General features: G+C 34.3%; 1 protein-coding gene and 1 pseudogene across 1 annotated transcript; one reads left to right on the forward strand and one right to left on the reverse strand.

Moving 5' to 3' along the window:
- Window positions 1–5,384: 5,384 nt before the first annotated feature.
- Window positions 5,385–13,507, forward strand: LOC125199024 (WD-40 repeat-containing protein MSI4-like). Its single transcript, XM_048097212.2, has 15 exons — window positions 5,385–5,583; window positions 6,831–6,894; window positions 7,128–7,214; window positions 7,390–7,452; window positions 8,156–8,221; window positions 8,352–8,426; window positions 8,913–8,988; window positions 9,927–10,125; window positions 10,359–10,440; window positions 11,852–11,925; window positions 12,008–12,119; window positions 12,260–12,334; window positions 12,685–12,764; window positions 12,864–12,963; window positions 13,076–13,507. The coding sequence occupies exons 1-15, from the start codon at window positions 5,462–5,464 to the stop codon at window positions 13,181–13,183; spliced, it is 1,383 nt and encodes a 460-aa protein (XP_047953169.1). The 5' UTR covers window positions 5,385–5,461; the 3' UTR covers window positions 13,184–13,507.
- Window positions 13,508–16,161: 2,654 nt separating this feature from the next.
- On the reverse strand, window positions 16,162–19,415 carry LOC148923002 (putative disease resistance protein At4g27220; annotated as a pseudogene).
- Between the last annotated feature and the right edge of the window lie 1,484 nt (window positions 19,416–20,899).

The following is a 20,899-nucleotide window of genomic DNA, read 5'->3' on the forward strand; positions in this document are numbered from 1 at the left end:
ATGTGACCAAATTTTGTACAACCAAAATCTAGTTTATTTGACCAAAAATAGGTTTATTTATGCATTTAATTAAAATATTTAGATGCATATATAATACATGGAAATTGCATAATATTGTGGTCATATATTTATAACTTTTGTATTATTTTTTTATTTTTTTAGAACCATAAATATAATTAATGCATACTTTAATTCAAATATTAAAAACAATAGAAAGAAAATTCAAATATAAATATAAAAAATGAGGTTAAAAGCTAATAAATCTTTTTAACTTATCCAATTGCTATATTTATAATTTTAATATATAACTAATCCATCAAATTATTAATATAACCTTATTTTGGTTGTACAAAATTTGGTTGTTTATCATTATTCGTATGGCAAAATAGTAGTATTAAATGCCCAAAAACAAACCATTTCACATGTTTGATTTGTCAAATACCCTTTCAAGAGGGTTTGCAAAAATGCTAAAGACCCGCCTCGTTTGTACCCATTTCATTAGTTAAGGTATTTCCCCAATTTTGAAAGATACATTTTCTGGCTCGGAGTGTTCATTTTATTGAAAATCTGAAATAACAAAAATGTCCCCATCTTCTTCATTCACTTAAATTTCTCGCCCAATTTTTCCAATTTCACGCTGTTGTCTACTCTCGTTTTCTCTCCTAATATTCATCAATTGGCATCGGCTTCTCTTAGGACTTCTAATTAAATACCCACGACGACCAAGGTAAGCTTCCACCTGCGAATTTGAATCCTAATTTCGTGCGTGAAGCCCACAAATTTTTGTGTATACCTCTTCACAAAATGGGAAAATTAGAGTTAAAAATTGGCCAAGAACAAAATTACCGTGAAGAGAGAACCAGCAAATGTGATTTCTCGGGTTCTCCGGAAAATTGTGAAATCAATACTCAAGCCTGCGAAGAGGCGAAATCTTGATGAAGAGGTCGCGAGGAAGCTGTGAAATTTGGCGGAGCATCACTAAATTTATTTCTAGGGTTAGATGAGGATAATATTGGAAATAAGAAAATTATATGAGGATATTGATGATATTACGAGCTATTCTTAATTGCCTAAAATCCAAACCAAACATCCGAATATGTTTATAGAAACCATAAAAGTCAAACCAAACAATAGAAATATTTCTCTCATTCCATAAAAAGAGAATCACTAACAAGAGCCATCCCTTTTTTTTAAACACCATATTTGTCAAACCATTGAAAATCTTACTTTCCAGTTTATATACCCTAAACTATATAGTACGGCACATAATATTCAAAGAGTCGATTATTACTTTCGCCAAGGTACTATAAGAAAATTTGTATTTTATTTATGATTTAATCGACTTAGCTTGGATAATAAGTTTTGAAATTTGAATTTTGGGTCCTTTTAATTTCCATGGCCTAATTTAGTTGACTCGATCATTACTTTTTTTTGTTTTTCTTTTTTTAACGGAGTTTATAGAATTCAAAATTTTCATGCATATAATAAATACTAAGTGCTGTACTTAACTAGCTAGTATCCATATATACTCGACAATTAGTTCAACATCACTTTATTATTATATAAATTTGAAATATAATAAATGTAATAAATAATAAATTAGATAGATAATTAAAATTAATAATAGGAGAATACGCAATGCATTTTTGATATCGGATTGTAGCTATACCAATAATAAAAGAAAGCACAATGCAAATTATACTTAGATTTATTTGTTATAGTTAACTCGCCATTATTTAATGCACATCAATTTAAGTAAAAACATAAAAAAGTATCAAAATTGTAAAATTTCATTATAATCATATATTATATTACTATAAAATTAAAAAAATTTGTAGACAAGATATATAGAATAAAAATAAATTATTAATATCATTACAAATATGAGTAATAAATTTATTGTACAGGTTTTATATCTCTAGATTTGCATAACAATAATTGATGTATACCACAATAAATCCGATTCATCAAATACATATATATAAATTTTAAGTATTTATTATAATTATTGTTTTTTTCCATACTAATTATTTAATATAGAATTATAAAAATATTATAAAAGTGATAAAAAAATATCTGTAAAAAAAGAAAATGACTTAACTATCTTGGAATGACTCGACAAGAAATACAACTCAACTACCTTAGGACATGTCAAAAAAGAATACAACTCAAATATCTTCGGATTACTCGAGTATAATTTAATTGATTAGTGTATTTAGATTTTAGCATTTCAATTTTTTTTAAAAGGGTTTTTGGCTTTTTAAACCAAAACCTTTCCCCGAATTCCGGTTTTTCCCATGAACTATGAGATTTGTTTTTAAAACCACGAACTTTCATTTCGTTAGGATTTTCCCCTGGCGGGTCAACGACGAAACCCGGGTTGTATACATGTCAATTTTAATCCTGTTTGTCACTAAATTGATTACTTAGATACTATTTGGCACAATAATACATACGGTCACAATTATTACATAACAAATGACAACCTTTGAATAAACAAAACACAACTTTAACATTTTAAATTATGCTATTCGGGTCGGAAATGTGCTATTCGGGTCGGGTTGGGAAAATCCTAACGAAATGAAAGTTCGTGGTTTTAAAAACAAATCTCATAGTTCATGGGAAAAACCGGAATTCGGGGAAAGGTTTTGGTTTAAAAAGCCAAAAACCCTTTTTAAAATTCATTATACATAGAGCACTTTTTTTAACATTATTATTGTTTTGGTCATGTTTTTATTAATCTTTTAATGTATCACATAATTTTATTTACTATTTTATAAATATCATCATTATTAATACTACTTTTTCAACTTTAAATATAAATAAAACTTTAAAATAAATTTATGTCAATAAAATATTTTATTAATAGCACAAAATGAAAAATTAAAAAAACTCACATTAAATATATGAATAGAGTAAATTGTAGAGATTTAAAACTATCTTTGAGAAGCCAATTTGTCTACATTTTACTATGGGACAGTGTTGATATCAAACAAATTTTGTCCAATTGCCATGTTCCCTAAAATGACATTTTTGCAAATAGTCCAAAAATTCAACATTTATATTAGTATAACTAGCTAGTATAAATATAGATATAAATTGGAGGAAAATGATGTTAATTTGAGGGGTGGCAGATGGAGCCCTCTAATGGACTATCATTTTTTCTAACAAAGAGAAAACGTCTCATTTTGTCATCGGCAAGCTTATGTCGCAGCCTCATAGACACAAATCCAACATTATTGATATTTAAAAATATATAGTATTATTTAAAATAAAAACTTAAGAAGAAAAGATCTAGAATTAAAATTGTAAACATGTGACTACTAATGACTATGAATTTTGTACATGGACACAAAAAAAATACAAATACTATGAAATTAATATATTAATATGGTTTTATGATAGTTTAATTTAACTTCATTATTAAAATTATTATCAATATTAATTAGTTAATATTTAGTATAGTACGATATACAAAAACATGAAAACGTCACTCCTATTCGTTCGTGTATGGAGAGAGTAATTGGTATTGTATTTGAAACATTGAGTGCAAGTAATTTTATATTCAATTCAATACTTGAACTAATACCCCCTTTCCGCCATTAGGAATCTCGTTTATTGGCAGCACGGATTTTAAAAAATGTTAAGAAAAGTGAGTGGACAAAAGCTGTGGAATATATATCTCACTAGTATATGAAGTATTAATTTTAAATGAAATATGAGTGGAATTTGAGACCCTATTATCATTTATAATAAAAGTGAGCTAGGACTCATATTCGCGGATTGAAAGAATACTAATTAAGGTCCTCACACTATTTTCTAGTCACATGGAGTATGTTTTATTGCTTTTGGGTTAGTGTCTGATTTCTAGAAAAGAATACTACCCCCTTCTATAAATTTTGTCATATTTAGATCATACACAAATTTTAAGAAATATGATGAAAAATGTGTCGAAAAAGATAGTGGAATGTGAGTCTTGCAAGTTACTCCCTCCGTCCCCGATAAATTGTCACTCTTTGACCGGACACGGATTTTGAGATATGTAAAGAAATGTTGGTTGAAAAAATTAGTGGAATGTGAGACTCACTTTTTTATATTGATTTTATAATAATATGTGAGTGAAGTGAGTTAGTGGAATATGAGATCTACTTACCATTTATGGTAAAAATGAAGTGTGATAATTATTGAGGGACGGATCGAAATAGAAAAGAGTGACAATTAATCGGGGACGGAGGTAGTATATAGTACTCCCTTGGTCTCACAAGAATATGCACTCTTTCCTCTTTAGTTCGTCCCACAAAAATATGTACAGTACTTTATAATTTTGAAAAGTCTTTTCTTTGTAATGAGGTGAGCTACATTCTCCACTAGTTAACAATACTTTAATTACTTTTTCTCACATCTCTCTTACTTTACCAATTTTACATTAAAATATGTGCTGAATCTAAAATCTATATTCATTAGGGATGGAGGGAGTGGTACTTATTAGTTTTATAATAAAATACTTCCTCCGTTCCATAATAATAGAGATATTTTATTTTGCGCACTCATTTTTAAAAAATAATTATAAATAGTTAAAGTGGAAAATAAGTAAGGTAAGAGAGATAATATTATAGATAAGACTCTTCTCTATATTATTCTGTCTCATACTTTACTCTCTTTTTATTTCAATTATATATAATCATTTTTTTAAAACTATTATAAAAAATGAAATGTCTCTTATTAGTGTGGAATGGAGGGAGATGAGTGACAATGAGTTAAATGAATATTAGGTCTACTACGATAAAATTTAAAATATAATAAATTTTCTGAAAAGGATAAAATGGAAAAAATATGACAAACTTTATGAGATCGAGAGATTACTAGGCAGATCACGTCACATCAATTAATTTGCTATGTCACTAATAAATTAGTGGAGTAAAAGTAATCACTGACTAGAAATTTTTAGTCGAGGAATTTAAGTTGCTTCTATTTCCATTGTTTTATAATAGTATAACCATTTTAACATTTTGGTACATATTATAATAGTAAAATCATTTCTTATTTTAGAGAAGTCAACATATTTCTTATCATTTACTTAATCTCTCTTTATCTGTCAATTTTTTTCATTTGCTATTTTATTAATCTTTTTACTTATATTACTTGACATAATTTTTTTAAATTGTATGCCAAAAAGAAACGGCTTCACTGTCAAGAAAAACGAAGGGAGTACAAAATTGGATCCTGGTTGCAAAATTATACTACTACTGAATTTGCAATAAAATCCAAAATTAAGTAATTGAAGTATATCAATTATTTCTCTGTATAAAATTAAGTGCCCCTATTTGGTTTTCGTACATGAGTCAATATATAATCAACTCTACAGTCTACACTATTAAACCCCCAAAACCCATCATTTATACACACACTGAGGCATTCACTCTAGGGAGCATCAGCATCGCCTGAGTGAGAGAGAGAGAAAATGAAGGAGAGAGCGGCTGAGCGCACGGTAGAGGAGCGCTACACGCAGTGGAAGTCGCTCGTACCAGTTCTCTACGACTGGTTGGCCAATCACAATCTCGTTTGGCCGTCCCTCTCATGCCGGTATAATTCTTCTTATTTCCCCCCCTTTTCATGTTCCTAGGGTTTAATTTTCGTTATGTTTGTGTTTATTCTACTTCCGGAGGTTGATTTTTGGTTGGTTTTCCGGTCACGGATGAATTTTGCAGTGTTTGATTCACTCACGGTGTGCTATTATGTGGCTCTGATTTCACATTTTCTTCGCCTAATTTGGGAATTTTAGTAGTGGTTGCTAATTGACGTACATTATACCCCATTGCGTTCATAGTTTCCTTTGTGCACATTCTTTCATGTGATAACCCTCATAGAATGTCCCTAGGAGGGACTGAATTTAGAAAGACTGGAATGAGATCCTTTCCAGGAAAATGAAAGCAAAGCCCTTACAAGTTTTTGTTGCTTGATCAGTTATAATCATAGAATATTTGTGTGCTCCTTAGAACTTTCACGTTATATCAACGATTCGGAAAATAATAAACCAATATGTTGATTTTTAAGACTAATATTTGATGAATTGAGGTATGAATGTCACACTGAATCAGTTTTGGTATTTTTTTTCCTGGAAATTGTCGAAATTGTGAAGTGCTTTTAATTCATTAATGTGTGATGAGCTGGTTGCTTCCTGTAATAGCTGATTATTAATCATACAATTGCAGTGTCCGTTAACTAAACGACACAAGATTTGTTTAAATCATGGAAAGCTTTTAATTCTTTTATGTATGATGAGTGGTATGCTACATATAACTGATTTTTAATAATAACAATTATAATATCCAATAAGTACACAACAATACAACTTATTAAAAAGGGATCGGAGGGTGATGAAATGAGCCAGGAGCCCGGGATTGAGAATGTGCTCCGCAGAACCTTCATGTTATACCAACTATTCTTCAGATAACAGTTCACAATATTGATATTATGATTTGTTCTGATAAGTTGAGCTATTAATGTTATGCTGAGTCTTATGGGGATTCTATCTGGAGATATTAAAAAGTGTGGAGAGATTTTAATTCATTAATGTGTGATGAGCTGATTTGCTACCTGTAATTGTAGTTTTAGCTACAATTCATAGTGTCTTCTTACTAGTTACTACACAACAATAAAACTTGTTCTGTATACCTACATGCTTGTATCTTTTTCAGAGATTCTTGATTTATAGCCTTTCTTTTAAGTAGTGAAAATTAAGCAGGGATTTCACTTTCTGTAAAGGTGCTCCCACTTTTGGTTGCTGAGTTAGAAAAAATTCATGAATTATATTTCCACCACCATTGCAGTTGGGGACCTCAAATTGAGCAAGCAACATACAAGAATCGTCAAAGGCTATATCTTTCGGAACAGGTGAGGTTCACATCCTTTTGACCATCACATTCTTATTTTCATTCTGTATATAAAAATTTCTTTAGTATACTTCGTGGATTATTCCTCTCATTTCATTTTTTAGGACATGTATCATTGTTTTTAAAAGTCAAGTTTGAATTTAGTTGCATTGGATCATGCCCTCCATCAATTGTCTAATCTTGATAATATCTAATTTTAACTTTTCACCCTCCCATGATTCTTTCCTCATGTAGACAGATGGCAGCGTTCCAAACACACTAGTCATAGCAAATGTTGAAGTTGTAAAAGCTAGGGTTGCAGCTGCAGAGCACATATCACAGGTGATGAATTTGTTAAAGAGTTGAATGCATGAAACTTTAACAGTTTACATATGTAAATGTAGTTAAGTGTTCATGCAATTATATGCAATCAGCTTCAGAAATTTCCAGCTTAATTGAAGCTTGTGACTAATTCTCACTGAGCTCCTTCATTTTATAATACTTACCAATGTTTCAGTTTAATGAAGAATCACGATCACCTTTTGTGAAGAAGAGCAAGACCATCATTCATCCTGGCGAGGTATCTTACATACTGTTGTCTAAGCATCATACAGCTAATTGTCCTACATGTTTAGCGTCACTGCTTTTATTTTTGGTTTATGGGCTGTATCTACCCACTCCATAGTTTGTCTTTTTTTGTCTGAATGAGGGTACCTCAATTTCAGTGAGCTGAGAATCATACCGCTGAAGATATTCAATAAATGGTAAAATGTTAGTTACTCCTCTGTAATAGCTGTAGCTTCCATCTGGACCTGAGGGGATGCGTTAGTTACATTAAATATATTTAAAATTGTTAGTCCTCTCAAATAGCTTAATTTACTAGGTGGGATGTCCGCTTATAGCAATAGACTTAACACGGAGTAGTAAACTATGGATTGTAAGGAACTGGTGAATGATGCCATCTATTACATGTTTCGGTGTTAAATATGCTGCTCCTCTTGAGTATGATAAAAAGATGAAATGTGTATAACGTGATGAGGACCTATTATCTTCATAAACTAGCAGCTAATTATGTTGTGCTGGATTTCGTTTATAACTTAAGTGTCCCTAATACCCTCCCCCTACCCCTACTCACAAAGTCATCATTTGTTTGTAATTTGGTGTCAGAATTTGTGTAACATGTCATTATCAAATTGCATATTTTAAAACTTCTTGATTTGAATCCAAAAGAAACAAGAAAAGCTGAAAAAGAAAAAAAGGTGCGATGATGTTTTTTATTGTAGGTGAATCGAATCAGGGAACTGCCACAGAATAGCAATATTGTGGCAACTCATACCGATAGTCCTGATGTAAGCTTTAGTTTGAATAGTTTTTATTTCTGCCAATTTTATGTAGTAATATGTTTCATTTCTTCTCTTTGCTTGACTTGACATTAAATTCAGAGAACGGTTATATGAACTAATCTTGAATTGGGGTTAGGTACTCATTTGGGATGTCGAAAGTCAGCCTAATCGTCAACCCGTTTTAGGTGCCACACCATCACGCCCTGATTTGGTAAGAAGTTGGATCTTATAATTGCGATATTGGTTATCTTGCTTGTATGTAATCTGGCCACTGAATCCAATTCTATCTTGTAACACTGTTGATAATGGTTAAATGTGTAGGTTTGCATAGGAATCTTATTGTTTTCTATTGTTTTCTCTATGTAGTGAGCTGATAGTTTAGACTTTTAGGGTGCATTCTCTTTGGTTGCAAAATTATCATGAGAAAATAAGGGATAAGAAAATTCTCTCCCTTTAAATTTCTCCTTTCTTTTCCCATATGTTTTATCAAAAAAAGAATTCCAGTCTTTCTTATTCCTCCTTATCAATTCATATAGGAGTGAAAAAGATGAATAAGAAAAGTGAAGGAAGATGATTTTCTATATCCCTCATTTTCCCATGATAAATTTGCAACCAAAGAAAATGCACCAGTAGTTGGTGTCATTATTTTCTGATTCAGTTCATAATGGTGTTTTATACATTGTTCACATTCTTGCAGATACTGACTGGACATCAAGATAATGCTGAATTTGCACTAGCCATGTGTCCTACAGAACCATTTGTGCTCTCTGGAGGTTAAAACTCTCATATCTCTATGTGTCTGCATGTGTGCCGCGCATCCATGTTCCTGTAATTATACTTTCAGATTTCATTGTATATGCCTGCAATACTTGTAATGTTTTAAAGTATAGAGCCATATTGGAGAAAAGAATAAATTGTCACAGGAACTCAGGAAGAGAGTTTCCTATATGCCTGCAATACTTGTATTGCTTGCTAGGGTTAGTACTAGGTTAAATCTCTTCATAAAATAACAACTACTAATAAATAAGGAACACCTTGATACAAAGGATATTCTACAACTCTCCCCTCAAACTGGAGCATATTGATCATGTCCAGCTTGGTACTACTCGTCTGTACTTAGCTTTGTCCTCCTGCTCCAAGAAGTATCCATTGTCATCTAGATATAGAAGATGCTCGACATCAATACCAAATCACTCTTTCATGCTTAAGCAAAATGTCTGCTCATACTTATTTTTGGTTGATGTACATTTTTCTAGCAATACTATCCCGTATATATATATATGGCAAACAAGATAGGTTATTGAAAGAATTGAGCAAATCAATACAATGGATTTTGACTTAATTAGTGTCGAGGCTTGTTATGACCAAGATCTTTTAGACTCAATTGGTTTTGCATGCTAAAAATCTTCAGCTATCCACATAAATCAGCTATTGGTAATTGGTACAGGTTCAGCTTATACAAATAATTAGTACATTTTGCAAAGTAGTAGTGGGATTCAATTGCAATTTACTGGGGACAATGTGACAAAGTTTTTGACTTTAGGAAACCATCTTATCTTTATAAAATGTGGTAAATAGTATTAGTTGGTAGTTATCTTAGCAAAATTTGTTCTAGTACCTCTTTCTTTAGCTTTCCCCCCCATTGTTTTACTTCACTTGTGCAAAAATTTCCTAGTTCATCATGTCATTGAAAATGTAACATTTGTGACAGGCAAGGACAAGTCCGTGGTGTTGTGGAGCATCCACGACCATATATCTTCTTTGGCTGCAGATCAGGGGGCTCATAAATCTCCAGGTTCTAAGGGTAATTTATCTAATGGCAAAGCTGGTGATGGAACAGCTGTTGAAGCACGTGGGATATTTCAGGGGCATGGGGACACTGTCGAAGATGTCCAATTTAACCCATCAAGGTAGTGATGTTCTCTATTTAAAAATCAAAACCTGATATTCACTTTGGTAGGGAAAGTAAGTATTAAGTAATATATAAAGTCATTTCTCATGCGATTTCTTGTCATGATTGAAATTCCATCTCTGATGTCACGAATTATGGTCATGTTTTACTAAAAGTTCCTCTTGTTTACGAAGCATCTGTAGTACTGTATAAATTATTTACAACAGTTTTTTTTATCAACTCTTCATATAGTGCACAGGAGTTCTGCAGTGTTGGTGATGATTCTTGCCTGATTCTGTGGGATGCAAGAACTGGCTCTTCTCCTGTTGTCAAGGTAATTTTGTATCTTGAGCTTTCATCAATTTCTAGTGAGTGCTTTACAAAATGTGCACTGAAATTCTCTTTCTTTTTATGTTTTGTTATCACTTTTACATGAATACCCGAATTTCGTAATCTGCACAAGCCGTAAAATGTGACAAAATTTCATCTCTGTTAAGATCTATGTATAAATTGAAGGTTTCATGGAAAGTATTGGCCTGCCTAACAAATACTCCCTCCGTCCAATACCAATAGACTTGGTAGTGGACTATAGTTGACAACATGAGTTTTAATGCGAAATTTGTAAAGTAGGACTTTAGGAGAGATATATAGAGAGAAAATGGTTGGAGCATTATTAATGGAGAATGAGGCCCATCTCTTTCGAGTGAGAAACTTACTGTAAATGGAAGGGGACAAATTTTTATTGACTGACCAAAATGTGAATACAACACTATTGGTTGTGTACGAAGGGAGTATATCAGAAGTAATATTGACATATTCAACTCGATTATGATAATCGGTTCATTCTTACAATAACAATTTATTTTGCAATTTTTCCTTTTTTTTTATAATTGTGACATTAAACTTTAAAAGACCGCGCCACGGCTACGGTGGATTCGAACTTGAGACCTGTGACTCCAGCCATTAACCACTCTACTGCTAGGCTAGGCCACACACACACACACACAGAGAGAGAGACATAAATTTACTTCTTTTAATGATGCTTTACTTCAACTTAACTTTTGGTGCATATGCTCTGGTGTTATGCACCTATTGTCATGCTAATTTAATTTCTTTTTCAAAATTTGCTTGAATTACCTACTCTTTTCCCTCTCGGTTAGTACTCCCTCCATCCCTAAAAAATAGAAAAATTTGTAAATGGCACGGGTTTTAATATGCAATTGGTAAAGTAAGAGAGGTAGGAAAAAATAAGATATCGAGGGGAAAAGGTAGTGGAAGGAGTGTTAGTGGATTATGGGGTCCACATTAAAAATGATGTATATGATTATTATTTGTTGAAAACTTTTCATATTTAGACTTAGTCTAATTTTTGGGGACGGCCCAAAATGGTAAAACTAGTCTTTTTTTTGAGGACGGAGGGAGTATATTACATATACAATTAGCTCTCTTGTGCTGTTACAATTTTACTTTTGGGTTTGTTTGGTTGACAAGGGGTTTTAGTCAGTTTGAAAGAAACCTAATTAAGGTAAGATTTGGGCTATTTTGCCCTGTATAAATAGCTTCCTTCCTGTAATTGTTTCTGAAATATATAGTGAAAAATCACTGGCTTGATAGCGCCCTAGCCGTGTAACCTATTCTGGTGTGGTTTGCTTGTTTTGTTCCTTATTTCGTGACATTACATTACCTTTTATCTCTTTCAATTTATACAAAAGCTAATTTTCTTGATTTTGATTTTTCACGGACAGGTTGAAAAAGCTCACAATGCCGACCTTCACTGTGTTGATTGGAATCCCAATGACGTGAATCTGATTTTGACAGGGTAATTGTTCACTTCCAATCCACCAAAAACATTTAATCACGCATCAATGACCAAGGGGATGGATATCCCATGTCCTTTTCAGGTCTGCTGATAATACTGTTCATATGTATGATCGCCGAAATCTTACCTCAGGGGGAGTCGGAGCCCCTGTTCATATTTTTGAAGGCCATTCTGCTGCGGTGCTTTGTGTCCAGGTATTGGAGCCTGATTACAAGCCACCTTTTGGGTTCTAGTTTTATGTCTGCTTTTTTCATCCTTTTCTATATATTCTTTTCCCAGGACACTTCTAGATCTATTTTAACTAGCAAAAATGACTGACAAATAATTTTTTTAGTGGTCTCCGGCTAAAGCATCTGTCTTCGGCAGTGCTGCAGAGGATGGCATCTTAAATATATGGGATCATGCAAAGGTAAGAGATCTCTACTTATTTCTATTGATTTACTTTACTTTCCAAGCACCATGAGTGTTCTCTGTGAACCAACTTACATACAACTTTCAAAGTTTGTCTCCAGTTCTCCTATCTCTGTCCTTTTCTTCCTCAAGCAAAAATCACACCTTTCCAACTTTTCTTTATCATCAGAAGCATGAAAAATTATAGGCAGATGGAAGAAGTGATACTTAATAGTTGTAGGTTGGAAACTTGAAAGGATGAATCTTGGTTCCAGTGAACTGCTACACATCAAAACACAAAAAAAATGATTTTAAAACAACTTTTTAATTACGGTCTTTTGCATTCTGAAAAATTTGCGTACGATGCAGATCGGAAAGGCAGGAAATGATGTTGGATCGGGAGATTCAAGCTATCCCCCTGGCTTATTTTTTAAACATGCTGGTCACAGGTTCGTGTATAATCACCATTCCTTTGCATTGGTGTTGCCCGAAAAATGTCACTATCTTTGCCTTCAACTTCAAATAATATTTACTCCTACATATGACAGGGACAAGGTGGTTGATTTTCACTGGAATGCAGCAGATCCGTGGACTATTGTTAGCGTGTCTGAGGATGGAGAAAAGACTGGTGGGGGAGGCACACTGCAGGTAATATGAAGTTTACTTGCTTTTCAATCTGATTTGCATTTTCATCATTACTTCACATGACAACTGAATAATTGTCCGTCCATCTGATATCTTCTGCTTGGTGGTGGCTTAGATCTGGAGGATGATCGACCTAATTTATCGACCAGAAGAGGAGGTGATAGCTGAGCTGGATAAGTTCAAATCTCATCTTTTGACGTGCTCCACTTCATCCAGCTCCTGATCTCGTGTCACCCAAGCTTCGGCTTTTACCTTCTATTATAACGAACCTTGGACGCTTTAAACATGGTTTTAACGAGGTTTTACTCTAAAATTTGTGCGGAAAATGGATGGTTCTTTGTCGATTTGGTTAATATTATATCCTGCTCGTGCGAGTGAAAAAATAGATGGTTCATTATTACTTATTTTGCAGTATAGATTTTCAGCATGCTTTGGATGACTGCTTCCATGCTGATAGTTTACTCTATTTTGTATGCCATCTTTTATTATAAGATCATCGATAAGCACTTTGGGTATGGATTACAATTTGATATCACTTTTTACTTAACGTTATTGCTGAATCTACTAGATTCTTATTTCATTGTTTAATTTTTATGAAATTAGATTATGAGGAAACCCAGATCATAGATCTAATCTTATTTTAACATAGCTTTGTTAACAACGCGATTCGAATAGGCATATATGTTATGCATTTTGATTGAAGACTAGGCATATATATCTCGAATTTTCTTCAGACAACCATCTTTCCCACTTAAAGAATCCTGGTAATTTTTGTGCGTTTTATAAAAATGATAATAAATAGTGGAAATTTTTGTGCGTTTTATAAAAATGATAATAAATAGTGGAAGTTGAGAAATGGTAAAGTTAGCAAAAGAATAATAATGAGACGACTGATAATAACAAAACTAACAAAACTTAAAAGCCTTTTAATGAAGAACCGGATAACTTCAGTCTCAAGGGCGCAAATCAAACAAGGGAGAAAATCCAATTATCTAAAATGCTCTACTTGAATATGTTATTTTCACATTGAAAATAACTTCAAGGGTCCTTTGATTATTAATTTATTTTAATTTCCAAAGATTAGACTTATTTCAATATTTATTATTCGAGTAAAAGTCAATTTTGATCCTAAACATCTGACCAAAATACGAATTTGGTCGAAAACATTTACTTTTTAAAATAGAGTTCCATAACAAATGAAAATGTCACCGAAGTAGTCTTGTTTTTTACGGTTTGTCAAAAAACTAACGATCAACGCTATTACACATGGCATGACCATTAGTTTTTTGACGAAAACCGTAAAAAAAAGGATCACTCCGACATGATTTCATTTGTTATAGACTTGTTTTTAAAAAAGTGAATGTTTTGGACCAAATTCGTATTTTGGTCATATGTTTTGGACCAAAATTTAACCGTTAGTTTTTTTGACAGAACCATAAAAAAGGACTAATTTGGTGACATTTTCATTTGTTATGGACCTGTTTTTCAGAAAGTGAATGTTTTGGACAAAATTCGTATTTTGGTTATATGTTCGGGACAAAAATTGACCTTTACTTTTATTAATCTCCATCCACAAAATATGATTATACTAAGGAGTGGCCCGAAGTTTTTAAATATAAGTGAAAATATATTAACAACTGTGTGGATTTTGCCCGTCTCAAGGAGCAAGGTGGTAGCCTTGGAGACTGACGGAAAATGCCACAGATACGGGTACTGAGCAGGAAATGGCCACAACGTGCGCGCGACACCGCATGGCCGAGACCCGAGATGCCCAATGACAGGACGAGTGAACGGATACTAGCTAATATTAATATTGTGGATTCAAGAAACATACGTGCCTGGATTTGTTCCTGCAAAATTAACCAATAACCCAAACAATAAATAGGACAACTCAAGCTTAAACAATAAATAGGATTTGTCCCGGGAGGCGGAATCCCTTCGACAACTCAAGCTTAAACAAAGTGCATAAAATAAAACAGATTGAAACGTAAATTCAAATATTCATTCCATGATTGAAGACAATAATAATAGCCTTATTTATACTAATACTAATTTAATGAGCAAGACAACCAAGATAAGGAAAAGATATGCAATCCCTAAATTATCTAACTAAATAATGCAACTAAATAATAATGCAAGATATGATAGAGATATGGATAATGAACGTATCACAACACAAGAACTAGCAAACATACCTTAACAAATAATCTAAACCCGGCAACCACAAGGGATTTTGGATAAATCTTCAATGATGAAGATGAGTGCTCACAATGGAGTCTTTGTTCTTACAAATATCATTCAAAGCTAAATGGCAAAAACCCTATATATGAGTATATATACTAGGAGTAAAAGTGCTAAACAAAAGAGGCAAAAGGAGCTCAAAATCGCCAGTCGCAGAAAACGCCCGGTCGGGCGTTTTCCTTCTCAGAACCAGGCAAAACTCTCTGGAACCGGGCGTTTTCAGGGGGAGAAACGCTCGGGTCGGGCGTTTTGCTTGAATCCTCCAAAACCATTTTCTTCATCTTCGAAAGGGCTTCACGTGAGTATCTTGCACTCCTCAACCGGAGTCCGTATGAGAGAGTTATGACCATTATACGAAAGTCGCGCATTGAAGAGCGAGTGACTTCAAAAGAAATGCCCGGACGGGCGTTGCTTCCTCCGGGTCGTGTGTAACTTCTATTCTCTCATTCCATGAGGCCTTGAGCACCATATTTAGCTTCCGATCGTCCCTCACTCGAGCACTCTCTTCGGAGAAGCTTATTTCGCGGATGAATGTGCTCAAGTCTTCTTGCATCTTCTTTGTCATTGCCCTCGTCATTGGTCGATGGATGTCCTTGACCGGGTTGATCAAATGACGTGTGACTTGTGGATTCGCATCACTAGCAAAGCTTGTATGCTTCGAGGCCATTTCGATTAGGTGAGGAGCGACTCAAGTACGGAGGATATCTTGATATAAGTGATGAACACATACCGAGCCGATAACAAGACCACCTTTAAATATGTTCGTGCACCGGTGCATGGGAAATGGTAGGAGCGAGATTGATTAGACTGACGAAGCAGGTGGGACCGTCGATGTGAAGGCAAGCAGGAGTGGTCCGAATGGACAAAAGGCGGCGAAGCAGAATGGTAAGGGGAAAGGGAATACGTTGGCACAAGCAACGCCACTTTGCAGAATGTGGTAGATTATTGAAGACACTTGAAGAAAATACAAACGAGACATCGTTGTGAAATTTATATTTCAAAGTCATTAGCAAAGGGCATGTATCTGTGTAGTTACAAAACATGAATCCAGAAAACATTTGCACCAAAAGCTATGCATTATCAGTAGTATTACACAAAAACTTACTACATTAAACTTGATCAACGGTGAGTAGAGAAGAAACGAGAGAGGTTGGGATCGTCTGACATCAATGATTCCCACAATTCTGGGTTCACCCTTATCTTAAATCGTTGAGGCACAGCCAAAAGCACAGGAAGTTTGTTCATCAATCTTGGGCACTCTGTTATGGAGATAATTTGAATGGAATTGCAAATGACGGCTGTCCCCTTGCATAGGCTCTTCAGTTTCGGAAGCTCTTCTAAACACAACTGATGTAATTTGGGGAGGATGAGGAAACGTCTTCCTCCATCATTGAACAAATCTTCTATTTCTCCACACTTTCTCACAGAAATCCATTCAAGGTTGGGAACACCTGATAGAAGTATCCCAACCTTCCTCAGTCTTGGCAGCTCCTGTAACAATAAAAATTTTAATTTAGGGAGCGTGAGGGAACTTGTTCCTTCATCTTCGAATATCTCTTCTATTTCTTCACACTCGCTCATATGAATAGCTTCAAGGTTGGGGACTCCTGATAATGGTATCCTCATCTTCATCTTGTTACACTTATCAATTCTTAGCTCTGTCAGAGAGGAAAACACAGGTTGTGCAAGTGCAGCAGCTGATGCTCCTATTTCCCCCTTTTCGATCAATCCCTTCATAGCATCCAACTCAACCAGTTCAATTTCTTCAAGAGTAGACACTTGAGATGATAATCCTGACTCACTCCTCAAAATGTACTCTATTCCTACACAACTTTGAATTCTCAATCTCTTCAATCCATCCACAAACCAAATGCTCAGACCCTCACATTTACTAATTGTTAGCTCCACAATTCCCTCTGCTAATGCTCCCTCATCTTCAAGGTTGCATTCGGACAGGAACAACTCTTTATTGTAACATAATCCTCTTCTTGCTTGGAAACTTTTATCATACGATCCCACTCCTATTGTGTAGCAAGTATCATGCACCCGACTTCCCCAACTTGTAATAAAAGAATGAAAATCATTCACATTTTTCATCCTTCCACTAAACTCCTCTAGCAGTTTCAGATTTTCAATTTCTTCAATTATAACTCGTATACAGAATGGCAATTCTAAGTGCTGAAGATTCCCAAGTTTAAGAAACAATCCTCTTGGAAGTATCTTCAATTTACATGCATCCAATGCGAGGAATTTGAGATTGAATAATTCCCCAACTCCATGAGGGACTTCCTTGATGGCTGTATACGAGAGGTTTAACTCCCTGAGTTCTTTCATCTCTCCCAAGTATGGAACATTTTCCAGCTTATCACAACCCCGAAGGAGCAGTGCCTTGAGGTTCTTCATGGCACAGAATGAGTTTGGCAGCTTTGTTATTTTAGTAAAGCACAAATCAAGAGTGAACAGTCCTTGCATTTTAGAAAAGAATGAATCTGAGATAAACTCCAACCAACCATTACCACATAAAAGCAATGTAGAGAGCTTAGGACAATCGGGAGACATTCCTTCTTCAATTCTCCTTATGCCACTGTTCATAAAGGACACCTTCTCCAGATCCTTTGCCCATTCTGCTTCTTTGGGAATTTCCTTCAAGGTAAAATCACCTGCTCTTACCATATATTTCCCCTCACATATCTTCCATGCCATACTTCTTACAAGATCATGCATCTTCACGCATTCAATAGGACCAAATTCATCAGGAACAACACACCTTTCCAATAAGCACACATTCACTAATTTATCCAATATGGAATGTCCTTGCTCAACTTGCGCTCTCCTTGTCTTTCTTTCATCCACCAACCCTCCTGATATGAAATATCTAACCAAATACTCTCTCCTCATTTCATTATCTTCAGGATGTAACGCACAATGGAGGAAACAATGTTGTAATGTATTGAGCTCATTATTCTGACAATGATGGTTCCTTTTCAACCGATCAAAACTATATTTCAATACTTTATAAACATCACCGTCTCCCATGTCATCATTCCCCGAGACACGTTCTTTTAGTTCTGCATAAGCATTTCTCCATGTATGAATGGCTCTCTCGCCCCGCATGCTTCCAGCCACTGTAACAATTCCTAGGGGCAGACCACCACACAACTCTGCCACAGATCTGGCAATATCTTCTACCGAAGAATCAAGTTCTATCTCATTTCTTAGCGTTTCATTAAACAATTTCCATGCCTCGTGATGATGTAGAGTTTGCACTGGAATCAATTTTTGGCAACAAATTTGACGACACACTTCTAAGGAGCGAGTAGTTATAATAAGCCTACAACACTCAACAGAAATGGGACAACCAACCTTTAATAGATCAATATTTTCCCACACATCATCTAATATCAGCACTGAATTCTTCATCTCAGACAAAGTTGTATTAAGTCTCGCCGCCCTTATGTCTTCATTATACTCACCCACAAACTCCAGACCTATGAAACAAGCTATTTTATCTTGTAAAGTCGTAACACTAAATTCTTGAGAGACTGTAACCCAAATCACACGTCCCTGAGAGTGTTGGAGGAGTCGATTGTGAATGTGCTTTGCCAGTGTCGTTTTGCCCACACCACCCATGCCATAAACACCAATGCTCGACACTTGCCTACTCTCCAAAAGTGTCAAAATCATTTCCAAATTTTCATCAAAAGCTTCACCAACCATCCCATTTGTTAACAACTTATCTCCCCTACTTCCACAAACATCAAGGACAAGTTCACCAAAATTCCGACTTTGCTCAACAAGCTTGTCAACCTCATCATTTGGTTTAGCTGGTAACCCTCCATCCATCAATCTCATAATAAATCCTTCAGATTCCACTTGAGTCTCCAACTCAACAACTTGATTTTCAATGGACCTCACTTCTTCCAACCAATCCTCAACTTCACGCTTCCTTTTCTTTCGACCAGAAAGCTCTGAGTTCTTGATTTCCTCCTCAACATCAGATGCCTTAGCACCTAATGACTTCAACTTTTTCTGTAGAGCTTTTAGATTGAGCTCAAAGTCCTTTATACTTTTCACATTGTTGTGTGCATTATCCGCCGTTTGTTCAACCAACTTTGACAAAATTGACTCCCATATCTTAGTCAAAATTGGCTCGAAAATCCGGCTTAACATTTTCACCAATTTGCTCTTCCCAGAGAAAACATAAACCAAAAACAAGAATTATTTGATGAGAAAAATAGCTACTGCAGTATAATCTAACTTTTCTAGTGATCATCTATACAGTCCGAGAATGAATTTGCAAGTAATGATTATTGAGCAAAGTATAAATTCAATACATGTTGAATATGTGAACATCATGCTAAGCGCTAGCAACCTACAAGCAAGATGTTAGAGTTGACTTTAATACAGATGATCATTTAAAATTTCCTTCATTTTTACATGTACAACAAATTAAAACTTCCATATTAGCAAGACCTTGTAAAATTCTTAACAACAAAAAAAAGCAGAGATGTAAATTAGTACGAGAATTGTTACCTGAGAGAAGTTAAACGATGAGCTGAGATTGAATATAATTGTAGATCTAGAAAGAGAGAATCATAAGATGTGTAAATATGATCGTGGAGATAGGAAGAAGCGAGAGAGAGACTTATCAGCCAAGAAGTTGACTTGACCTAGTAATGTTAGATTAAACCTATTCTATTCTAATTATTTTTAGTAGTATAAAATTATTTATCATAGGACAAACAATAGGCCAAAAAAAAATAGTTCAGAATTGTATTATTGATTTTCTTAAATACTAAAAACATCTTGTACTTAGTAATATGAGTTGCTATCATTATTTGGGGTACATTTGATTTTATTTTCACATTGAAGATAAACTGTAGGGCCCTCTGTTTATTAATTTAGTCTAATCACTACAAAAAAACTCGAGAAATATAGTAACAGATTAACAGATTTAGCGAAATTTAGTGACAACAAAATTTAGGCAATTAACAGATTTAGACAGATCCGTCAATAATAAGCTTGTCAGTAAAAAATAATTAGTGATGGATTTCCGTTACTAAATTTACAATGACGGAAATCAGAGGTGCCAGCCATGGCAAATTCGGATTATTGACGGACTATTCTGTCACGAATTAGTGACTGACATTTTTCAGTTGCTTATCCATCACTAATCCCTGAAATTTCCGCTGCCATCACTAATTCCGTCATTAATCAGCGTTTTTTTTTTTGTAGTGAATTCTAAAGATTAAATTTTGATTTCATTTTATTACTCTCTCCGTCTAAAAAAATTGGCACGAGAGAGTGCGAAGATGTTTTCTGTTCATCCACAAAAATAATTGATTATTAATTTTATTTTTCACTTTTTTGTGCTTGCAGTTGGGGAATGGACGATGTTCAAATGACAACTTTTAGCAAATTTTTTTAGTTCCTTTTTCATTTTATCTTCCAATTTCTCCCTCAAATGTTCATTTTTTCCTCAAAATTCCTACACTCCTCACTAGGCGAATAATATGTCTTTCCAAGAATATCCTCAATATCTTAGACTTGTATGTCGATGTTAGGGAAAGTCTCATCATCTCCGACCAACAAAAAGCAGCATCTCTTTGTGATAAAATGGTCTAGAGGTACAACAGGATACACCATCTTACTCAAAAAGTTCAGGATATTATTTTTGTACATGTATATGTTGGTCTAC

This window comes from Salvia hispanica, chromosome 6, assembly GCF_029641045.1.
Source record: "Salvia hispanica isolate PSC_SH4W2 chromosome 6, Shi_PSC_v1, whole genome shotgun sequence".
Lineage (NCBI taxonomy): Eukaryota > Viridiplantae > Streptophyta > Magnoliopsida > Lamiales > Lamiaceae > Salvia > Salvia hispanica.

Excerpts from the sequence above, each read along its gene's own strand:
- LOC125199024 (XM_048097212.2), top strand. The coding sequence starts at position 5,462 with ATGAAGGAGAGAGCGGCTGAGCGCACGGTAGAGGAGCGCTACACGCAG. Across the intron at positions 8,427-8,912 it reads CACCATCACGCCCTGATTTG|ATACTGACTGGACATCAAGA; the intron begins GTAAGAAGTTGG and ends ACATTCTTGCAG. Across the intron at positions 12,120-12,259 it reads CTGCGGTGCTTTGTGTCCAG|TGGTCTCCGGCTAAAGCATC; the intron begins GTATTGGAGCCT and ends TAATTTTTTTAG.